The 17,563-nt window shown below is 38.1% G+C and overlaps 1 protein-coding gene across 1 annotated transcript in view; it reads right to left on the bottom strand.

Moving 5' to 3' along the window:
- Positions 1-616: 616 nt before the first annotated feature.
- The window catches only part of LOC101860319 (muscleblind-like protein 1), a gene marked incomplete at both ends in the record, with an annotated part of 73,703 nt that continues 56,756 nt past the window's right edge, over positions 617-17,563 (bottom strand). Inside the window, 2 exon segments of the mRNA XM_013081189.2 lie at positions 617-779; positions 12,576-12,842. Of these exon segments, the coding sequence (XP_012936643.2) occupies positions 617-779; positions 12,576-12,842 (430 nt within the window).

Genomic DNA, 17,563 nt, shown 5'->3' with positions numbered 1-17,563 from the left:
TCTTGGCTACTCCTGAATAACCATTTCTGTCTTGCAATTTGACTCAATTCATCTTTTGGGTGTCTGCCTCTTCGTTTCTAGCCTGAGTACTTGGTGTTGTAAAAGTTCTAGCTAAAATAAATTATACTGCAGTCGGGAGATGGATCCACTTCTCACAGTGCTATCAGTCTTTTGGAACTTTCCCTGTAATCCCCCACCCCCACCCCCACCCCCTTCCTCCTACCAAACAAAAAAAAATATTCACACCTAGAAAAAATCCTGAAGTCTTAAAAGTAGAAATAAAACCTTTTTACGCACAGATTTTGGGCATTTGAAATAATTATTTTATCCAAGTGCACCGGGTGGGCGGATGGACACGGGGTGGATGTGAGGTGGGCAGCATTTTCATGTTTCAGTTAAGCGCCACTGACACAGGTTTGCAAACAGCTGATCTGAGCCACATCAATGCATACACTTACATACACAGGAAGGGGCTACACCTGTACATGGAATATCCAAAGCAAATAGAAAACATTGGCACAGGGACAGAGAGAGACACGGACACAGGTGTGGGGTAGGTGGGTGGTGGTGGTGGTGGATGTGGTGGAGGTGCTGGCGTGGCAGCATGGTTACTCACAGGACATGGGTATGTAAGACTGAGGCTGCTGTAGCTGCATAAGCGACGTGTGTTGCAGCGGTGACATCAACGGATTCGTCTGGTACACGGGGAAGCCCCCTTTGCTGATGTCTCCCATGGCGATGCGCTTGTAGGCGGGCATCACACCGGGCATTGTGCTTTGCTGAAAGGCACGAAGGTACGATGGTGTGTGCCATTTGTCGAGGGGAGCGGGAGAGGGGGGTGGGAGGGTGGGGTGGTCACAATGTCCAGATGATGATGGTGGTAGTGGTGGTCAGTGCAGGGTTCCGTGGGGAGGTGGTTGGAGATTGGAGTTGTCATCGTCCGTGCAGGCATCATCATCATCACAAGGTGGGTGTGGCCACAGGCAGGCGCGTCATAAGCAAAAGGATGACAGACAGGAGGTCGAGAGGAGAGCCCGGAATTATCCGGAGTTGGAGTGGGAGTGGGAGAGGGTGGGGGAAAAAATATGTTAATAATGTGCTGATACAAAATACCATATAAAACAACACAAATGCACTCATGCACTCACCTCACTGGCCAGCCACGCTCCTCTCAAGTCCCTTTCATCAATTCACTCACCATTCATGTTCTTCATCATGTCCAGCTTCTTTCACACGACTCATATACTCCACACCCCCCCCCTCCCCCCCAATATAAACCTACGAATAAAAACATGAAATGGAACACTACAACACCACATGGTGATGAAATGTGGAACTGAGACGAGAAACACTCACAAAAACATGACACATAAGACAGCTGAATGGCAGATAGAGGAGAATTGTAATTTAAGGCAACACTAAGTATCCAGCAGGATGAAAAAATTCCCACCTTTTACCTTTTATAAAGCGAAAATTACTATCTACTCTACACCGTTTCAGTATTAAAGTGAGGTACTGTACAAAAAAAATAGAAAAAAATAAACCCCCATCAGTAGGTAGGAGTTCTCTAAAAAAAATAAAAATGAAGCATTTTGATTCAATGAAAAACCTGACACAGTGCAACGTTCTTTCAGAGCATCTGATATGGGGTCCAAAACACCTGTCTGTCTTAGTATGCAAAAATATCCTTATCAGTCTGATTCGTGAAATAAACCCCCCAAAAAATTTTTTAAATATCTGAAACACTACCCATTCCCTTTCATTTCAATGAAACCGAGCGAAAAAAAAAAAAAAAGTATTTCCACTCTGCTGTGTCAAACTAAAAGTGCAAAAAATTTTGTATCAGATAATAATAATAATAATAATAATAATAATAAGGAATAAAGTTTTATGACAGAAACAATAAGGCAAGCTGCACTACTGAAAGCTCAAATGGGCAGAAAAAAACCCAACCGCATCGAGGTAATAGCAGCCCCAGCTCCATAGTAAATCACTGAAGTCATATATATATATATCTGACCATAGTGGTACCACAAACATACACAGTTCTAACTGCATTCCAAGGGCAACTTTAGCAGTTCAAAAAAAAAAAAAAATATTGGGATTAATAAAGAAAAGCATCAAGAAGCTCTAAGGAAAGACGGAAGACCAACAAAAATGTTTGTTGATGATTACAAACGAATATTTATCCAAGACAATGCAATATCTAGATGAGACAAAGGAAGTCGAACGCACAAGACATATGCTTGGGTACAAATATATGATTTAAAAAAAAACAAAAAACAAAACGATAACCATATGATTTACTCATAGAGAGCTTTTACGCGTTATAACTTCTACGCAACACGAAAGCTTTAACACCAGAAAAAGTTCAAGTGATTAGAAATTGCAAATTTTGAATTAACTCGTAGTCTTCATTACACAAAATTGTTCCCATTGTCAAAAAAAATCAACCGTTTAAGGTTTACGTTCAAAAGCAGACATGTCCCTGCTTTATTAATCACACAAAACATGTTCCAATCTGGAGTAGAGAGTACGTCGTGAATCCACTGTCGCTCAGACAGAGGAACATCACACCAACATCCATCTACACTGTTTTGGTCTATGCACAAAGCATAAAATTAAAGCTCACATGCAAGTGACAACAAGGCAGCTAGAATATCTTGGCTTTTTTTTGTTTTTTGTTTCAAAATATTTTTTAATCGAAGGTTGAGGGGGACAAATATCAAACCCCTGCCAGCATTTCGATATGATTTACATTTTGAAGGCATATATTTTTTAAAAAGGGGAAATATGCAATTTCTAACACTCTATACTTTGTTTCAGAGAGAAGGTACACTTTATCTTTTTTTAAATGCACACAAGAAATTAAAGAAAATGTGAAAGGTTCACTTTGATGGCCGTGGTGAAAGAACAAAATGAAGAAAAACGGGGAAAAAGTTTAAATGCAAAAAACGTGGCAAAAGCTCTCTATGGCCACATGCAAAGCATGGTGGGAGGTAGATGGCAGTACCAGCAGTAGGTCATCCGCCGGGTCTCGCGGTCGCTTCTTGGCCAACACCATAGCGTGCGGCAGGGCAGGGGCACTTGACGGCTAATTAGTACGTGACGTAGGCCGGACGGCACACGTCAATGACACGTAGTGCAGTGCCCAGTGGCATTTCGGAATTGGCCGCAGAGTAATTTGTTTGTAAAGTGGTCGCAGGAGCACAGAGGAGGGTCGCAGGAGAGACAACACAAGCAGCAAGGCAGGCATTGACGGGTGATGGAAATAAAAAAAAAAGTAAAAAAAAATATAAGAGGCACCATCCATATGAAAGAATGTCATCATGCATATAATTATGAATATACCAAAAAAAGTATTAAATAATAGCAACAGTAAATGGTTTCTAGTTGCCAGATCTAAAGAGTGCTGGAGCTCTCCTTTTTCCAACATGTAAAAAGGGCCTAAGTGCTCATATTAATGAAAATGAAGACGCGGCCGATGAATGATTGGAGAAAGAAATGACAGACAAACAACTCTGGCATGCATAACACTAAACAAAGCGGTCTGGGATTACAGCTTTTGTGGATGGGGTGGGGGGGAAATGACTACATTTTAAAAAAAAGATGATTTTTAAAAAAAGAGCTCACTTTTATGCTGAGGGAAAAGGATTATGTGACCATCTGGCAATGACAAATAATTGTTTGTCAGTTTCCGAAAGACATAATTGTTCAATTTAATGTTTGAAGTTCTATTAGATCTGTACTATAACCTACTACAAACAACCAAGGTTTCTTCAAAACAAAAGAACTTATTAATTGCTCATTTATGGAACTGCACTGAACATCTTATATTATTTTCATATAGGCCCTACACTGAAAGGATAAATAATTTGAAAAATTTTGATCTCATTCAGATTTTAAGTCAGAGCTCGATTGTTTCTGTCAAGATCTTCATCAACTGCAGCATGGCAGGCATTACGAAAATGCTGAACAGTCCTACTGAGTAGGATCAGTTAAGTATAATCAGGAAGCAAAAATTTCCCAACCAGATAAACTGGAGACTATTCATTTGCTTGCAGTTATTATTTTATGTACTTCACAGCAAGGGCCATAGACTTTCAAACATTGTGCAGTACAACGCTCAAAACTAGTATACAGCCACCAAATGTAATTTTTGTCATTCCTGAGGGCAGTCACTATATTCTGAATTGAGTGTTCTATGCCCTAAAAGGTGCTAGCATGTTTTCACCTGTAACAGGCTTAGCTGATCACTAGCTCCACTCCTTGCTGAAAACTTCAAGTCAATACTCTTCAAGAATATGTAAGGAGCTGCTCCTGTGACAAACTATAGTCAGATACTGACAAATTTGATTGGATTTTCAGACTTGGAACTCTCTGTTTCTTAATTCTCACTTAAGATAAATAATAAGCGATACACAGCAATTAAACAGTTGTAATTTGTTTTAGTTATTTTCATTCTTTTAAATTTTTTTTCTGAGAGATATCGGTAGCAAATTTAAGCTTTCTGTATTTTAAAGAAACCAAAGAAAACTAGAAAAGTTTTAAATATGGAATGAAAAGGAAAGGCACACAGAAAGGCTTTCTCACTCTAATGGCAGAAAACCCTTTCTATCGTACTCCAATTATGAAGAAAATCAAAAGAAAACATTGAAAAGCCAGTGCTGAAAAAATAGACACCACCTGCCATTTGTCACATAATACTGACATCAGCCAAAAGCTTACTTTAAACTTTTTAGGGTGAGCAGAAAAAGGGAAATCATAACACAAATAGATCCCAGATCATTTGTTTAATGCTACACACAAAAGCTTGTAAGGACTCATAGCTGAACAAAAATAGGCAACACGCACCACACGCAAAAAGGTGGAGACATTGTTCGGAATGTATGTTTAACTGTAGTCTACAGGGTTTGAAACGGTTGAACAAATAATCCGCAGGTATACTAGTTCTGCTCGTTTAACATTTCCCGTGCCCACAACAGGGGGGTGGGGTGGATATCTTGCTGAATACATTGATTTACAAACAGTAAAGGATCACCAAAAGCCATTAAGATGAGGAGGAAAAAAAAAGGATATAAAGCATCTGAAAGTTCTGAAAGGCGTTTCCTTCATGCATGCCCGTGGTACAATAAGCAGTCAGAAGTATAGACAGAATATAGTCACACTAGAGCTGTTACATACATAGGATTATTGCTAAGTCGCTTCTAGGAATGACAGTGCATAGATGTGAGAGACGTGTTATTGCTCTTGAATCAGGAACAACGAAAAAGTTCTACAACTCACTCAAATTATAGCACCCATTACCCGTCTGGTTACATAAAATTTGGAAAACTCAAATGAAAAAACAGACAATATACAAATTTGGAAGAAAAAAACCCCCAAACCAAACATAACCCACCAACCCAGAATGATCGTTCCCAAGTTTACGCTTTAGCCCCTGTATATAACAAAAGCATCAAAAGCAGATTGACAAAACAGTGTGGATAAGATATGCGCAATAAACACTCAATGAGCTGGTGGTTCACTCTGGTCACTAGCTGGAAGCAGGTAAAACGAACCGTAACCCAACAAAACAAGCGTTCCTGCCAGCTTGGGTGAGCAGTGATCACAAATATCTGGCCGCGCGTCGAGCAGCAGCGACGAGGTAAGAAAAACAAAACGTGGAAGCTCCTACGGAATGGAACGTTGAAGCTCCTACGAGGTCAAAGCTGATCGAAGCTGTGTGTGACTGAGCCCAAAGATAGCAAAAGCCCAAACAGAGTCCAGGAAATGGGTAGAATGTTGCAGGTGTATCAAAAAGATCCACTGCTGTAATCATAGGTTAAAAGTTATTCAGAACCTCACTTTCAATTTGCTTTTCTACTTTTCTTTCTAGAAAGCTCATTTGAAGCCACTAATAATCCACTTACAATTATATTCCCCTTTTTTCAATCATTTGACCGTAAATAAGATGCCAACCAAAAGACAATATATACGCCGCGGAGAGAGACCTTGTTGTCACTATGTATTCGTACTTGTACGTCCAGCAAGTGCCGGAACGTTCTGAGAGAAGGGGACACACGAGCAAAGTAAACTAAGACCACAAAGACATTGTCAAGACAGCAAACACAAGACATTCACCACATTAAAACCACCAAAAAGTATTAATCAATATCAATACACAGCTTTGCATGCCTATTTTTGTCAGCATACCAAGTCCATGAAAAAGAACCAACACTGACAAAGAATTGACGGATGCGAGACAAGTGGAAAAGAGTTCAATGAGGTACAGACAGGGAATGTAAGAATGAGGGGAGATGAAAATGACATAGGATGAAGAAAGAAGAGACAGGCAGGTGAGTTGTGGCCAGATTGAGATCACAAAGACAGCACAATGGGGATGATGGCGAAAAAAAAAAATACAAATAAAATGCTGAAAAAAAAAGCACTGCTTTCTATCCTAAAACTTGTAAAATTAAAGGGTGGAACAGGTCAGGCTGTTCAATAACACTAAAACTGAAGGGCATATCCGCTGCTTTCAACTTGTCTACCACTGGAAAACAAATGCTATAAATGAATTTAAAGGGTTCGGGTAATATGGAAGGAGTCAAAGCCCTCAATTTTTGCTCGCCTTTGATGTCACCACAGCAAAAATTGAGGGCTAAATCTGGGGATAAACCAAAACTTTTCAAATGATCAGCCGCTGGACAAACAACTTTTCCAAGTAATCATGAAAGCCAAACCTAATGCTGCACCTATTTCAACACAATCTCATGACATTGTGTGCCGAGTGGGGGAAAAAGGAGAAAAAAATGTCATGGACTCAGTGACTGGTATGGTCGAGGCAGTTTTCGTTGTCGTTCAAATGGCAGCACAAATAATGCTTGTTTGTCTGAAGATCCAATTTCACGCTCTTTGGTATTTGCTTCTTCTCTTATCTGACAAAGAACAAACTCTTGAACATTTCTCAAGTGTTTTAAAGACATTTTCGGAATACATATCTACACATATCAATCAATTCTTACTCTGCAGCAAACAGTACCATAAGAAACAGTACTATAATTACTCAGTTCTGTTTTCACGAAGCCAAACACAATGAGCCAATCACTGACGTCCATGACACAATCCTATCCTGATCATTAACAGTTTGTTAACCTCAGCACCCATGGGTAACAAAGCCTGATAAAAAGTTATCTTTCAAAATGGCCACGTGCTGAAGTGAATCAATAAGAAAATGGCTCGCTATCTTTCTCATCATTAGCAATGGTTTCTCATGGGAAGGGACAAAGAGTTATGAACAGCTGACTTAAACAATGGCATATGATGTACAATTATTTAATAATAAAGATTATATACATAAAAAGTATATTTTCTAAAAACGATGATGATGATATGATAATAATAATAATAATAATAATAATAATAATAATAATACAAATAATAATAACGATAATAATAAAAAAATCAAGAATAAAAAACAAAACAAAAATTTATAATATGGCAAATGAGATATATGATTTTGAAAAAGATAATAATAATAATAATATTCCTAGGCAGATACGAACAAAATGGAATAAGTTAAAATCTAAAACCCTTGTGGCTTTGCCATAGACAAGCACGTACGGTTCAACCTGTATGGACTCGAGTCAAGTGCGAGTCTGAGTAATAACAGACTCTCGGGAACAGCAAATGGGAGCAGGCAGGCAGAGATCGGGGTCAATATGAACGAGAGTTTACCAACCTTCTGATGAGAGCAGAATGCCACTGACGTTTAGCCTGGTATCATTGGAGCAAATCATCTAGGCCGCGGTATTGCATGGAATTGGCGGGGTGGGGGGTTCCTTTTTCAAGTGCACAGTTAGAAATTTTGTTAAAACGTTTTCTCATGCCAGATGCTTGTTTTGACACGGGCAGAACAAGAAAGTAGGAAGACATTTAATTATTATGTACCAATGAGAATATTTTGGCATATATTCATATCTAACACAACCCCCGCCCCCTGAAACTGAGGGGGGTTGGGGAACCAACTGTGGCATATATTCTCCTGTGCCAGTCCGCATGCTGCTGCAATGTGTCAGCTATTGTTGTAGACATCATCGGACCTCTGTCTGTCTCCGTATTTCTTCACGTACTCAGAATTATCAACCAATTCTAAATTTGCCTCATCGTAAAATCTTTAAATTTTTCAAGTTTCATTTTTGGCTCTTAAGTTTATCTGTCTGATTTAGTGCGGAGAAGCAGAGATGAGAGTGATGGGATACAGATAAAAGTCAAAATATCACTCGATAGAAAAAAGATGAAACAATTATATTATTCATAGGGCTTTTTTTTTTTTTTAGAAAGGGGAGGAAAGAGGGTAAGGGTATAGAAACCTATTCATTTTAATTGTTTGATTTTGACATCAAGTTTGACAGACAGAATGAGAGCTCGGAACAGTAAATCCAGAATGAATCTATGAGGGATGAAAAAATAGAAGGCAAAAGCATGACAACACAGAGTGAGAGAAACAAAGAGAAAAAAACAACAACAAAAAACTGAACAAACAAAAACACACAAAAGAAGGTGAAAGCTTAGAATATAATACAATTTTTGTGTGGATTTTGTAGGCACTGTAGTGTGACCTCTTTAAATCTTATTGAATTTTTTTATTTTTTTTGGTGTAAATCAGATCACTTAAATATTGTACAGATGTAAGAGTAAAAGAATTTAAAGCGGAGTAATGTGGAGAGTAAAGGGGAAGAAGCTAAAAGGACAGACAGGAATGGCAGAGTGTTCATAAAGTACAAGAAGATGTAAGGAATAAGGATGTCCAGGGACATTGATAGAAGTGGGCGGAGGTAGGTGATAATAATCATTATGATGAGATGTCCAAATTGACCATTTCCAGTTAATAAACATATGGAAACCAAAACTAACAGAAGTCAGCAGCCAACGTTAGTCACATTGTGGGACACTGAATGAAAAGACCGGATGGACGGACACACAAAGCGGCAAGCAAGTAGATATCCAGAAATGAAAACCAAAAGTAAAAACATTCATCCATAGAGTCAGCTCTAAGTGCAGCCCACATTCAAGGCCAGCCTGAGGAGAAGGCTTCCACAAAGCAGGTCTACAGCTAACATTCTTGCCAGGAATAAGCACTTCTTGTCCAGACAAAGGAGATAAAACATTCTGCAGTGCAGCCAAGGGGGGGGGGTAGAGGGGAGATAATGTTCCCGAAAAAAAATTATTATACTTTTTTTAAAAATTGAAAACTTTGAACAAATATTATTTGTTTTAGGAATTCAGAAGAGAAGAACTCTTTTTTTTGAAATCGTTAAAGATGTCCTAATATGTGACGACGGAAAGGTTCAGGTGTTAAAATATTTGTGTAGAACTCAGTGTTTGCTGCTCACTTTCTTCTAGAGACAAAAGGAAATTTACTTTGCTTAGCTAGGCCTATACAATTCCTTTAAAAGTTATTGGCAAGAAAACATCCCCTGTTTTTGTTTTTTTTAAACCTACAATTCTTGAATCACCACTGCCATGTTACATGTTCTGCAATGTGTGTGAATTTTGACAAATGGCTGTACCACGAGATATCCTTGTATGAATAAAATCTATTCTGACCTTGCATTCTTCTGATCCACTTTAGTGGCATTTAATTGATAGTAAAGATTTCCATGAATTTGCCATTCTGATTCTACTGATCAAGGTAAAATACTTCCAGGACACAAGCCTAGACTTCAAAAGCTTTACTCTGAATGTGGACACTTTCTGACACCCTGGTACCAGAAGTAACATTTTTACCTCACAAAACTGATTTCAAATCTTTAAAGCAGAATGTTACGGTACATTTCTAACTGTGATTTACAATCAAAAGACTTTAGGTAGTTTTCCCTCCCTGTCCATGGAACAATTCAGAGGAAAAAACTGTGGTTCTTTTTACGACAAATAATAATATGCTTTGTATCTGAAAATTCGCATTGATGGTTACTGAAAAAAATAATAATTTTGAAATGAAAAAAAAAAAAAAAGAGAACACCAAACACTGACCTCCTTCACAAACAACTACATCATGGCCATGCTTGGAACAAGCAACAAAGAAAAATAACACAAAAAAGCCTTCAAATATGATAATAATGGTGAAGAAAATCAAAATAAAAATCAATAATAGTCCAGTTAATCTCAATAATAAAGAAACATCTTGCAGCAGGCAAGCAGGAGCTGGGATTGTTCCCCTTTTCTTTCGGACTACTGAGTTACGCCTCTTTGAACCCCCCCCCCCCCACTATTCCTGACTTGTCTCCCTTGTTGGAATATTATTAAAGCAAAGAATTTGACCCCAATATCAAATGGCTTCCTCCTTTGGAGGTGTTGACAACTATCTTTTATGGATAAAAAGAATAGAATATTAACCCCAACTAGATTGCTATTATAATCTGTACGACAGAAGTCCCCAACACAAGTATAAGAACTTGACCTTATGGTCAGTTTGTGTACACACTTGTAAGTGCTTCTCTCCACTTCACTTTAATTTTCTTTTTTCAAAAGAACAACTGAAATTATATTTTCATTCAGTCGCTTCCGCAAGGCTACCCCATTCCTCTTAAGTAACCTGGACTCACAGTAAAAAAAAAAAAAATTAGCAAAAAATACCAGTAGGCCTACTTCCTTTACTTCAATTCCTGATCTTGTAAAAAAAAACCCAACTTAATTCAAATAACCGTTGCAATATTTTCGTTCCTTTCCAATATTTATAGAAGAAAACGTTGGTTTTTTTAAATATTTAAAATTTACTCCACAAAGGAGAAATGACAATCCAAAATATTACTCTCTATAAATACTCTGCTGATCTATCTTATAAAAACCCCATCTGAATTGTTTTATATTTCATTTAAAAGAATGAAAACCCCCATCACTTATTTGACCCAAACTGTTCTTTTTACATTATTCACATCTCATTTTTTATTCATCATATACTATAGACCTGACTTTTCATAAATTGCACTTTAAAAATTGTTTTTTTTTTTTTTTTTGAAGACCAGTTCAAGAAAAAACAAAATAACCCCTCATTAAATGGAAAATGTATGTCACAGGACTCCACGTGACAAAAAAAATAGCATACTTTCAGTGGGGGATTGGTTGTCTCACCATGATAAAGATGTTATTAAAGGACGCTAGAAAAGTCTAGGGAGAAACACAGGATCCGAGGGTATGGAGGGGGAGAGGGCAGGGAGAGCAAAAAACAAAGCTGCAGAGAGAGAGAGAGAGAGAGAGAGAGAGAGAGAGAGAGAGAGAGAGAGAGAGAGAGAGAGAGAGTTCCTGGACTTGAAGCAGGCCTAGGTTTGCGAGCAGAGGCAATGCCACTGTTAGGGTAGATAGATAGAATGATTGACTTGACAGACAGACCGACAGAGGGACAGACAGACAGAGAGACATACTGATAGACACAGACAAACAGACAGACAGACAGACAGTTAGACAGATGGACAAACAGATAAACATATGGACAGACTGACCGGCAGACAGACAGGCAGATTGATAGACTGATAAAGAGAAAGAGAAATAGACAGAGTGAGAAGAAAAAGAGAGAAACATAGACTGAAGGACAAAGAGGAGAGACCGAGACAGACGACAACCAGACTGAAAAGGAAAAGAACTGAAACATGAAGGAAGAAGGATGGGAGGGATGGATAGAAGAGGATATATAAAAGAAGATAAAAATACTAAAAGTCCATGAACAGAAGATAGGAAAAAGTAAAAGAGCCTATTTTTAAAAAATTGCAAATATGCATCACTGCATATATGACTGCAGTGGGTATAAGAAATTTGCAGAGCCCATTAAACAAAGAAAAAAAAAAAGAAGATAAAAAAGTGGAATTGGAGGTAGAGAACCAGCTAGGAGGATAATATATATACGGATACCATCGGGACTAAAACAGACAGACAACAAACCAAAAATATTTTTAGGTACTGTAAATTTGCTTTTTGTACTCAAAATATAAAAGTTCACCCTCACAAAAAATTTGTTTGAACAAACGTTCATCAGGACGAATGCATGAAGAAATATTTCACAGTTGACACCGCTTTTGAGACAGACAGAGATATCGAGGAGACAGTGTGCAGTTATTTTCTTTCTAATAAATTTGCATGACTATTGGCTTACTAACAAACTACAAATACCCCCCCCCCTTTTATTAACTACAATTCAGTTACCCTTTTTGTGGCTATTCATTACAAAACTGAAATATGCCAATCTCTATTTTGATCACTAAAAGCCAGTGTTATACTCTCTCTTTCGAGGAGATTCAATATCAAACTTTCAGTTCATGAAAAAACCAAGATATCATATATACTCGAACAGGAACTCACTACTTTGTCTCTCTCTCTCTCTCAAAGAGATTTAATATCAAATTTTGGTTCATGAATAGGCCACATCTTACGCTCTAGTCTAACAAAATCAATCTCACGGCTCTATCTTTGTAATAATAATAAATATAGTTAGGCCTATACATTTCCTCCATTATTTTACGACAAAGTTTTCGGACAAGTCCTAAGTCTTCTAGGTCTAGGTCTATCCGCGAGAATGCACACTCTCTCCTGCCGCCTACCAGTGCCGAGTTGTTGGCAGACGGGGAGCTGGACACGGCAGCAGCAGCGGCTTGGTTTCGCGCGTGGGCGGCACGCACCAGGGCCTGCAGGTGGCTGGGTGGGTGGAAGTATTTGCAGAGTTCCCGAGTACACTTGCTCTTTATAAAGTCCATACAGACCGTCACGTGATTGTCGGCAGCGTCCACCACAAGGTGCTCCGCAGGATGAGCGTAGCGGCACTCGGAGGTGGCCCGCGAACACGTCCCACGCTGGAACTCGCGACATACCTGGAGGGAGAAGAAGAGAGAGAGAGAAAAAAAACGTGTTGTAAAAATATTATAATATTATTATGAGAGAACTATACAATTACAGCAACTAGTTTGGTTAATGCATAATATATCAATAATACATTTTTTAAAATAGCATTTGTATAGCGCATAACCTCTGCTCTACAGCAAGCTTTATGCGATCTGCACTATATTATTACCCCAGCAGACCACAGAACACTCTGAAAACATTCTCCGCTTCCCAGGAAGTATACAGAGCAAGCAGCTGGTTAAGCGCTCGAACACTAACAAACTGACAAGATCTTTCACTGTCTATAGCTGAGTACCCATTCTCATCTGGGTGAAGTGAGGAAAATTTGTGTAAAGTGTCTTTCCCAAGGACACAACTTAGGGTCCCTGATGGGATTCTAACCAACGACCTTACAGTTCAGAGTCTGAGAGCCTAACCACTAGGCCACCGACAGGCATCCAAGGAGATGAGGGAAGAGGACAAAAGCGAAAAATTGACGAAACCAGCATGCCCGGCAATTTGGTTCTGTTCACACAACAACAACAACAACAGCAACACCACAACCATCACCAACAACCCCCCCCCCCTCCCCCCAAGAAAAAAAACGGCACGAAAAATAATACACTTCATAAAAAAAACCCAAACAAAAACAAATTCAAAAATGAAAATGAGAAAGTCAAAGGCTGGAAGGAGGAGAAAAAGTCGGTAAGATTTAAGAAAACAGATCCCATAACCAGAACATTAAGTCACAAAGCTAGTAAAGCGAAAAGGCATGGCAACTTTTCCGATAACACTATTGACAAGGAACTATTTGAATACTTAAAATGTGCTCTAATGGAAACACATAAAACTCAAACAAGGTACAACATATCAGTTAATATCATGAAGTTGCTGATTTTAGCTAAGAGATTTGATAATAAAGCCTCACATAAAATATCTAAAGCCTTGCTGTGGCTATGTGCTTCACAGAACAACACTAGCAAGAATCTTATAATAATAATCATAAATAAGAACGTATCTTGTGAATCCTTGGAATAAAAGCCAATGCTTTACTCTCAATTATAGCCTGTAAATACTTATATTGCGAAAGTATGTAATATGCACATTTCAAGCATACATGGAAACGATTCAAAATTTACAGTATGAACACCATCTTATCTTAAGTTTTATCATTATAACTTTTAGTTGGAAGTTAGCCTATTACAGCAGGACGTCCAACATTATTTACAAGATAAGAATCTGTGATAGGTCCAAAAAATATGGAAATTCTACTCTATCAGCCTTTATTTTGATATCATATGTTAACGACGGCTCAAACAAATGAAGAAACAAAAAATATGACCAATAAAAATTTAACCGAATTAAATTGTCCTTGAGCAGAAGCTTATGAAAAATGTGCTCCGAAAAGAATCCATACATGAAAAGAAAAAGCAAAGCGACAACCAAAAAGAAAGACAAAGAACAACTATCGAGGCATCACACCAAGGGAGAACATCATGCTGTGGGAATGATGCATGGGGAAGAGTTCTACATCTGACGTCTTTTTTTTTTTTTTAACCATCTTTTGTCCTGATTAAATAGAACTCGTTATTTTCAAACAATAATTTCCTTTTTCAAACATAGATTGTAAAGGGCATAGAGCTTGCTGTTGAGCAAGAATTTGCACATTGCAAATGTTGCCTATTATTATTACTTTTATTATTATTATTATTATCATTTATTATAATTATTGACATACAGCACTTGCTACAGCTTTTGCCAAGAATCAAGAAGAAATCTGCTATGCTCCTCAAACTGGCCTCATCCACGCATTGATCAAAGACATTTCCAGAAGTGTACGGTTATCATAATCAGAGTTGTGTGTCATTTAAAAGATATAAGGAGGGCCCAGCAATCATTAAAAGTCAATAGCCTACTTGCTCAGAGTCAGCCAATTCAAGCACAGAGAAATCAAAACAGAATCAAACAGCTCTAACTTTTGCACTCCTTATGAGAAGTAAGAGTATACTCAGAAATAACCTACTGCAATATTATCTTAAGTCACTTGGATAACACTCAAATACCTCTACAAAAGTGTATATTTAATATATATTCATTTGAATTTTAAGGACAATAATGATAATGTGCCTACTGTTTGAATTTATGGCATTCATATCACAAATTTTCTCTTATGTCTGGGTTGATTCTTTTAAATGCTGCCATCTTCCACTGCATCCATCTGTTTGATGTTATTTTCCCAGTTATATGACCTTGTGCTCACACACAGAACATTTTACAGAAACAACTCATATTTGTAGATTGACTTTATGGTGAGCAGGGGAGGAATAGTTCAGGTAGAACAAAATACATTAATTGAAGTTTGCTTGATGCGAAACATCGAACTCCTCCATACTGGTCTAGTTCACAATCACCAACAGCCAACCAGCTGCCAGATTGTTCTAAAATGACCCATTCCTTATAGATTCTACTACAAAATGGTTTGTGCATTGCAAAATCTTTTCTTTCAACGCGACCCACTCCAGCTATGGTAAGGCAAAACTTGAGTTGCTGTTTGCAAGGAGTCTGAGCAATGTAGAAACTTCACAAGTGATCCACACAATTGTTTGAGAGCGCAGTTTTGTAAGCTTGTGCACTAAGAACTTAAAATTTTGCTGTAAGGCTCTAATAAGCACATGCCTGTTTGGCTGTGTTGTCTCAACGTTAATGAAAATCAAAACCAAAAGCTTTGCGTGAGGGGTTGTTTTTGGGGGATGACTTAGCAAGTTTAACCACACAACTGTTTGCATTCACGACAATTCCTGCAATGGGAAAAAAAGCAGGGCCAAGGAGTTTATTCTTCCTGGCATTTCGGACAACTCACTAATCAAATTGCCGTCTGTTTTCTACAATAAACAGGCCTATAAGTGGAGTTGTTCTTCACCTAACCACAAGGAATTGACAAAGCTGGGTGTGAAAACTATTTTACTTGTGATAATTGGAAAAAAAGATGAGCCTTTCATTCATGGTTGAAAATAACTCAATTTTCTTAATATAGGACTATACTATAATGCAACAGAAAATTAGTGTACCTAAAATGATTACCAATTTTGTATTGTCCCCAATTGTATTGTCCCCAAAGTGTCGCTAAAAGCAACAACATGTTGTCATAGCTATGTGCACAATGCAACTTGTTGGTCTAATTCCATTGCTATTAAAATTTGGAAGTAGGCTAATCCTAAACTTGAAACAGGGCTTCTCAGGATGGGGACGGGGGATGATGATATGGTTGGTTTGTCAAAATCACACGCTTGTACCGTTTATTTTAATAATTGCTAGTAGTAGGTACACGTCCATGGCCATTTCTTTAAGTCACACTATCACACTACTAGTCTGGGAGTGTGGGTCAAACTGCGTGGTGAATTAAGCGCCCGTCTATGTTAGGTTAGAGTTGAAATCAAGCGGAGACTAGAACTGCGTTTGGGGTATGTAGAGAAACTAACCTGAGGAATATATGTGGGGAAACTTAACGGGTCCATCATGGATGCGTGCGACGTCACTGTTTCACCGTTTTGTGAGGACGTCTAGAAACAGAATATGAATTAGTACAGTCAACAGCACACAATGGTACGGGGTGGAATTCTTCTGTGGTGAAGTAGCTAACATACAGATAGAAGTAGCTAACATACAGATTCAGTTGAAGATTCCCACATTTACTTTTGTTAAACGTGATGAAAACAATATTTTTCAGTTCTCTCACCCCCCCCCCCCTCTCCCCCCAAAAAAAAAGAAAAAGAAAAAGAAAAGAAAAAAGTAATCCAAGAAAGAGTAAAAGGGTAATTAAAGAAGAGATTCTGTAAACCAGCTCTGGACAGCCTACCACATATTCTACTCCCAAACTACCAACCAGAAAAACCTTTGCGTCATACGGAAAAAAGAAAAATCTCCACCTTTCTTTATACATTTTGTTCTATTCAGAACTTCAGTAAGATAATAATTATCACCAGCCAGAAGAATTCTATTTATACGGCATGTTAGTTAATACGATCAGCAATACAACACTAACACTCGCCAAAAGAACATGCATATAAAGTTGCACAGAGAGCTCAAATTTTACTACAACACACCATGCACTCTATTTTCACCATGCATTTTCATCATCAATATAAATTATACATATAAATCATAAAAAACATGTTGACAGCCACAATTCTCATATACTGAATATTTAGGTCTACTGAGCTCTACATTATGCACACTCTGATGTGCATTCCTGCCAACTCAGTCAAATTACAAAATAGGTTATTGAATGTCCTCTTTTTAATACCGTTACTCTGAATCAAGGTGAGAGAGAAAATCACAGGAGGTTAAGTCTGAACTCGACAAAGCACACGTCCTCGTGAATTAGAAATCAACAAAACAATACTTCATGTAAAATAATACATAGGCTACATTACATCAGCTCAAGAGATTTCTATTGCCGCTCATATGACCTTATGCAGTTGCGAGCGCCGTAAAACCTTTACTTTAAAAAAAAAAGAAGAGAATTCTAATTCTCTAACTTTGCAACTGGGAGGTCAACTTGTTGCATTGTCATTTGAAGTGAAGTGGCTGTTAACAAAGGGATGTGTTCAAACACTGCCTCACAGAACAGTCTGGACACACAGGAGAACAAAGCCACACAAAGCTCGACTTGTGCATGCATCCAGTGGAGAGAGAGAGAGAGAGAGAGAGA

The sequence above is a fragment of the Aplysia californica genome, unplaced genomic scaffold (assembly GCF_000002075.1).
Source record: "Aplysia californica isolate F4 #8 unplaced genomic scaffold, AplCal3.0 scaffold00120, whole genome shotgun sequence".
NCBI classification, from domain to species: domain Eukaryota; kingdom Metazoa; phylum Mollusca; class Gastropoda; order Aplysiida; family Aplysiidae; genus Aplysia; species Aplysia californica.
This window is presented reverse-complemented; position numbering and strand designations above follow the sequence as displayed.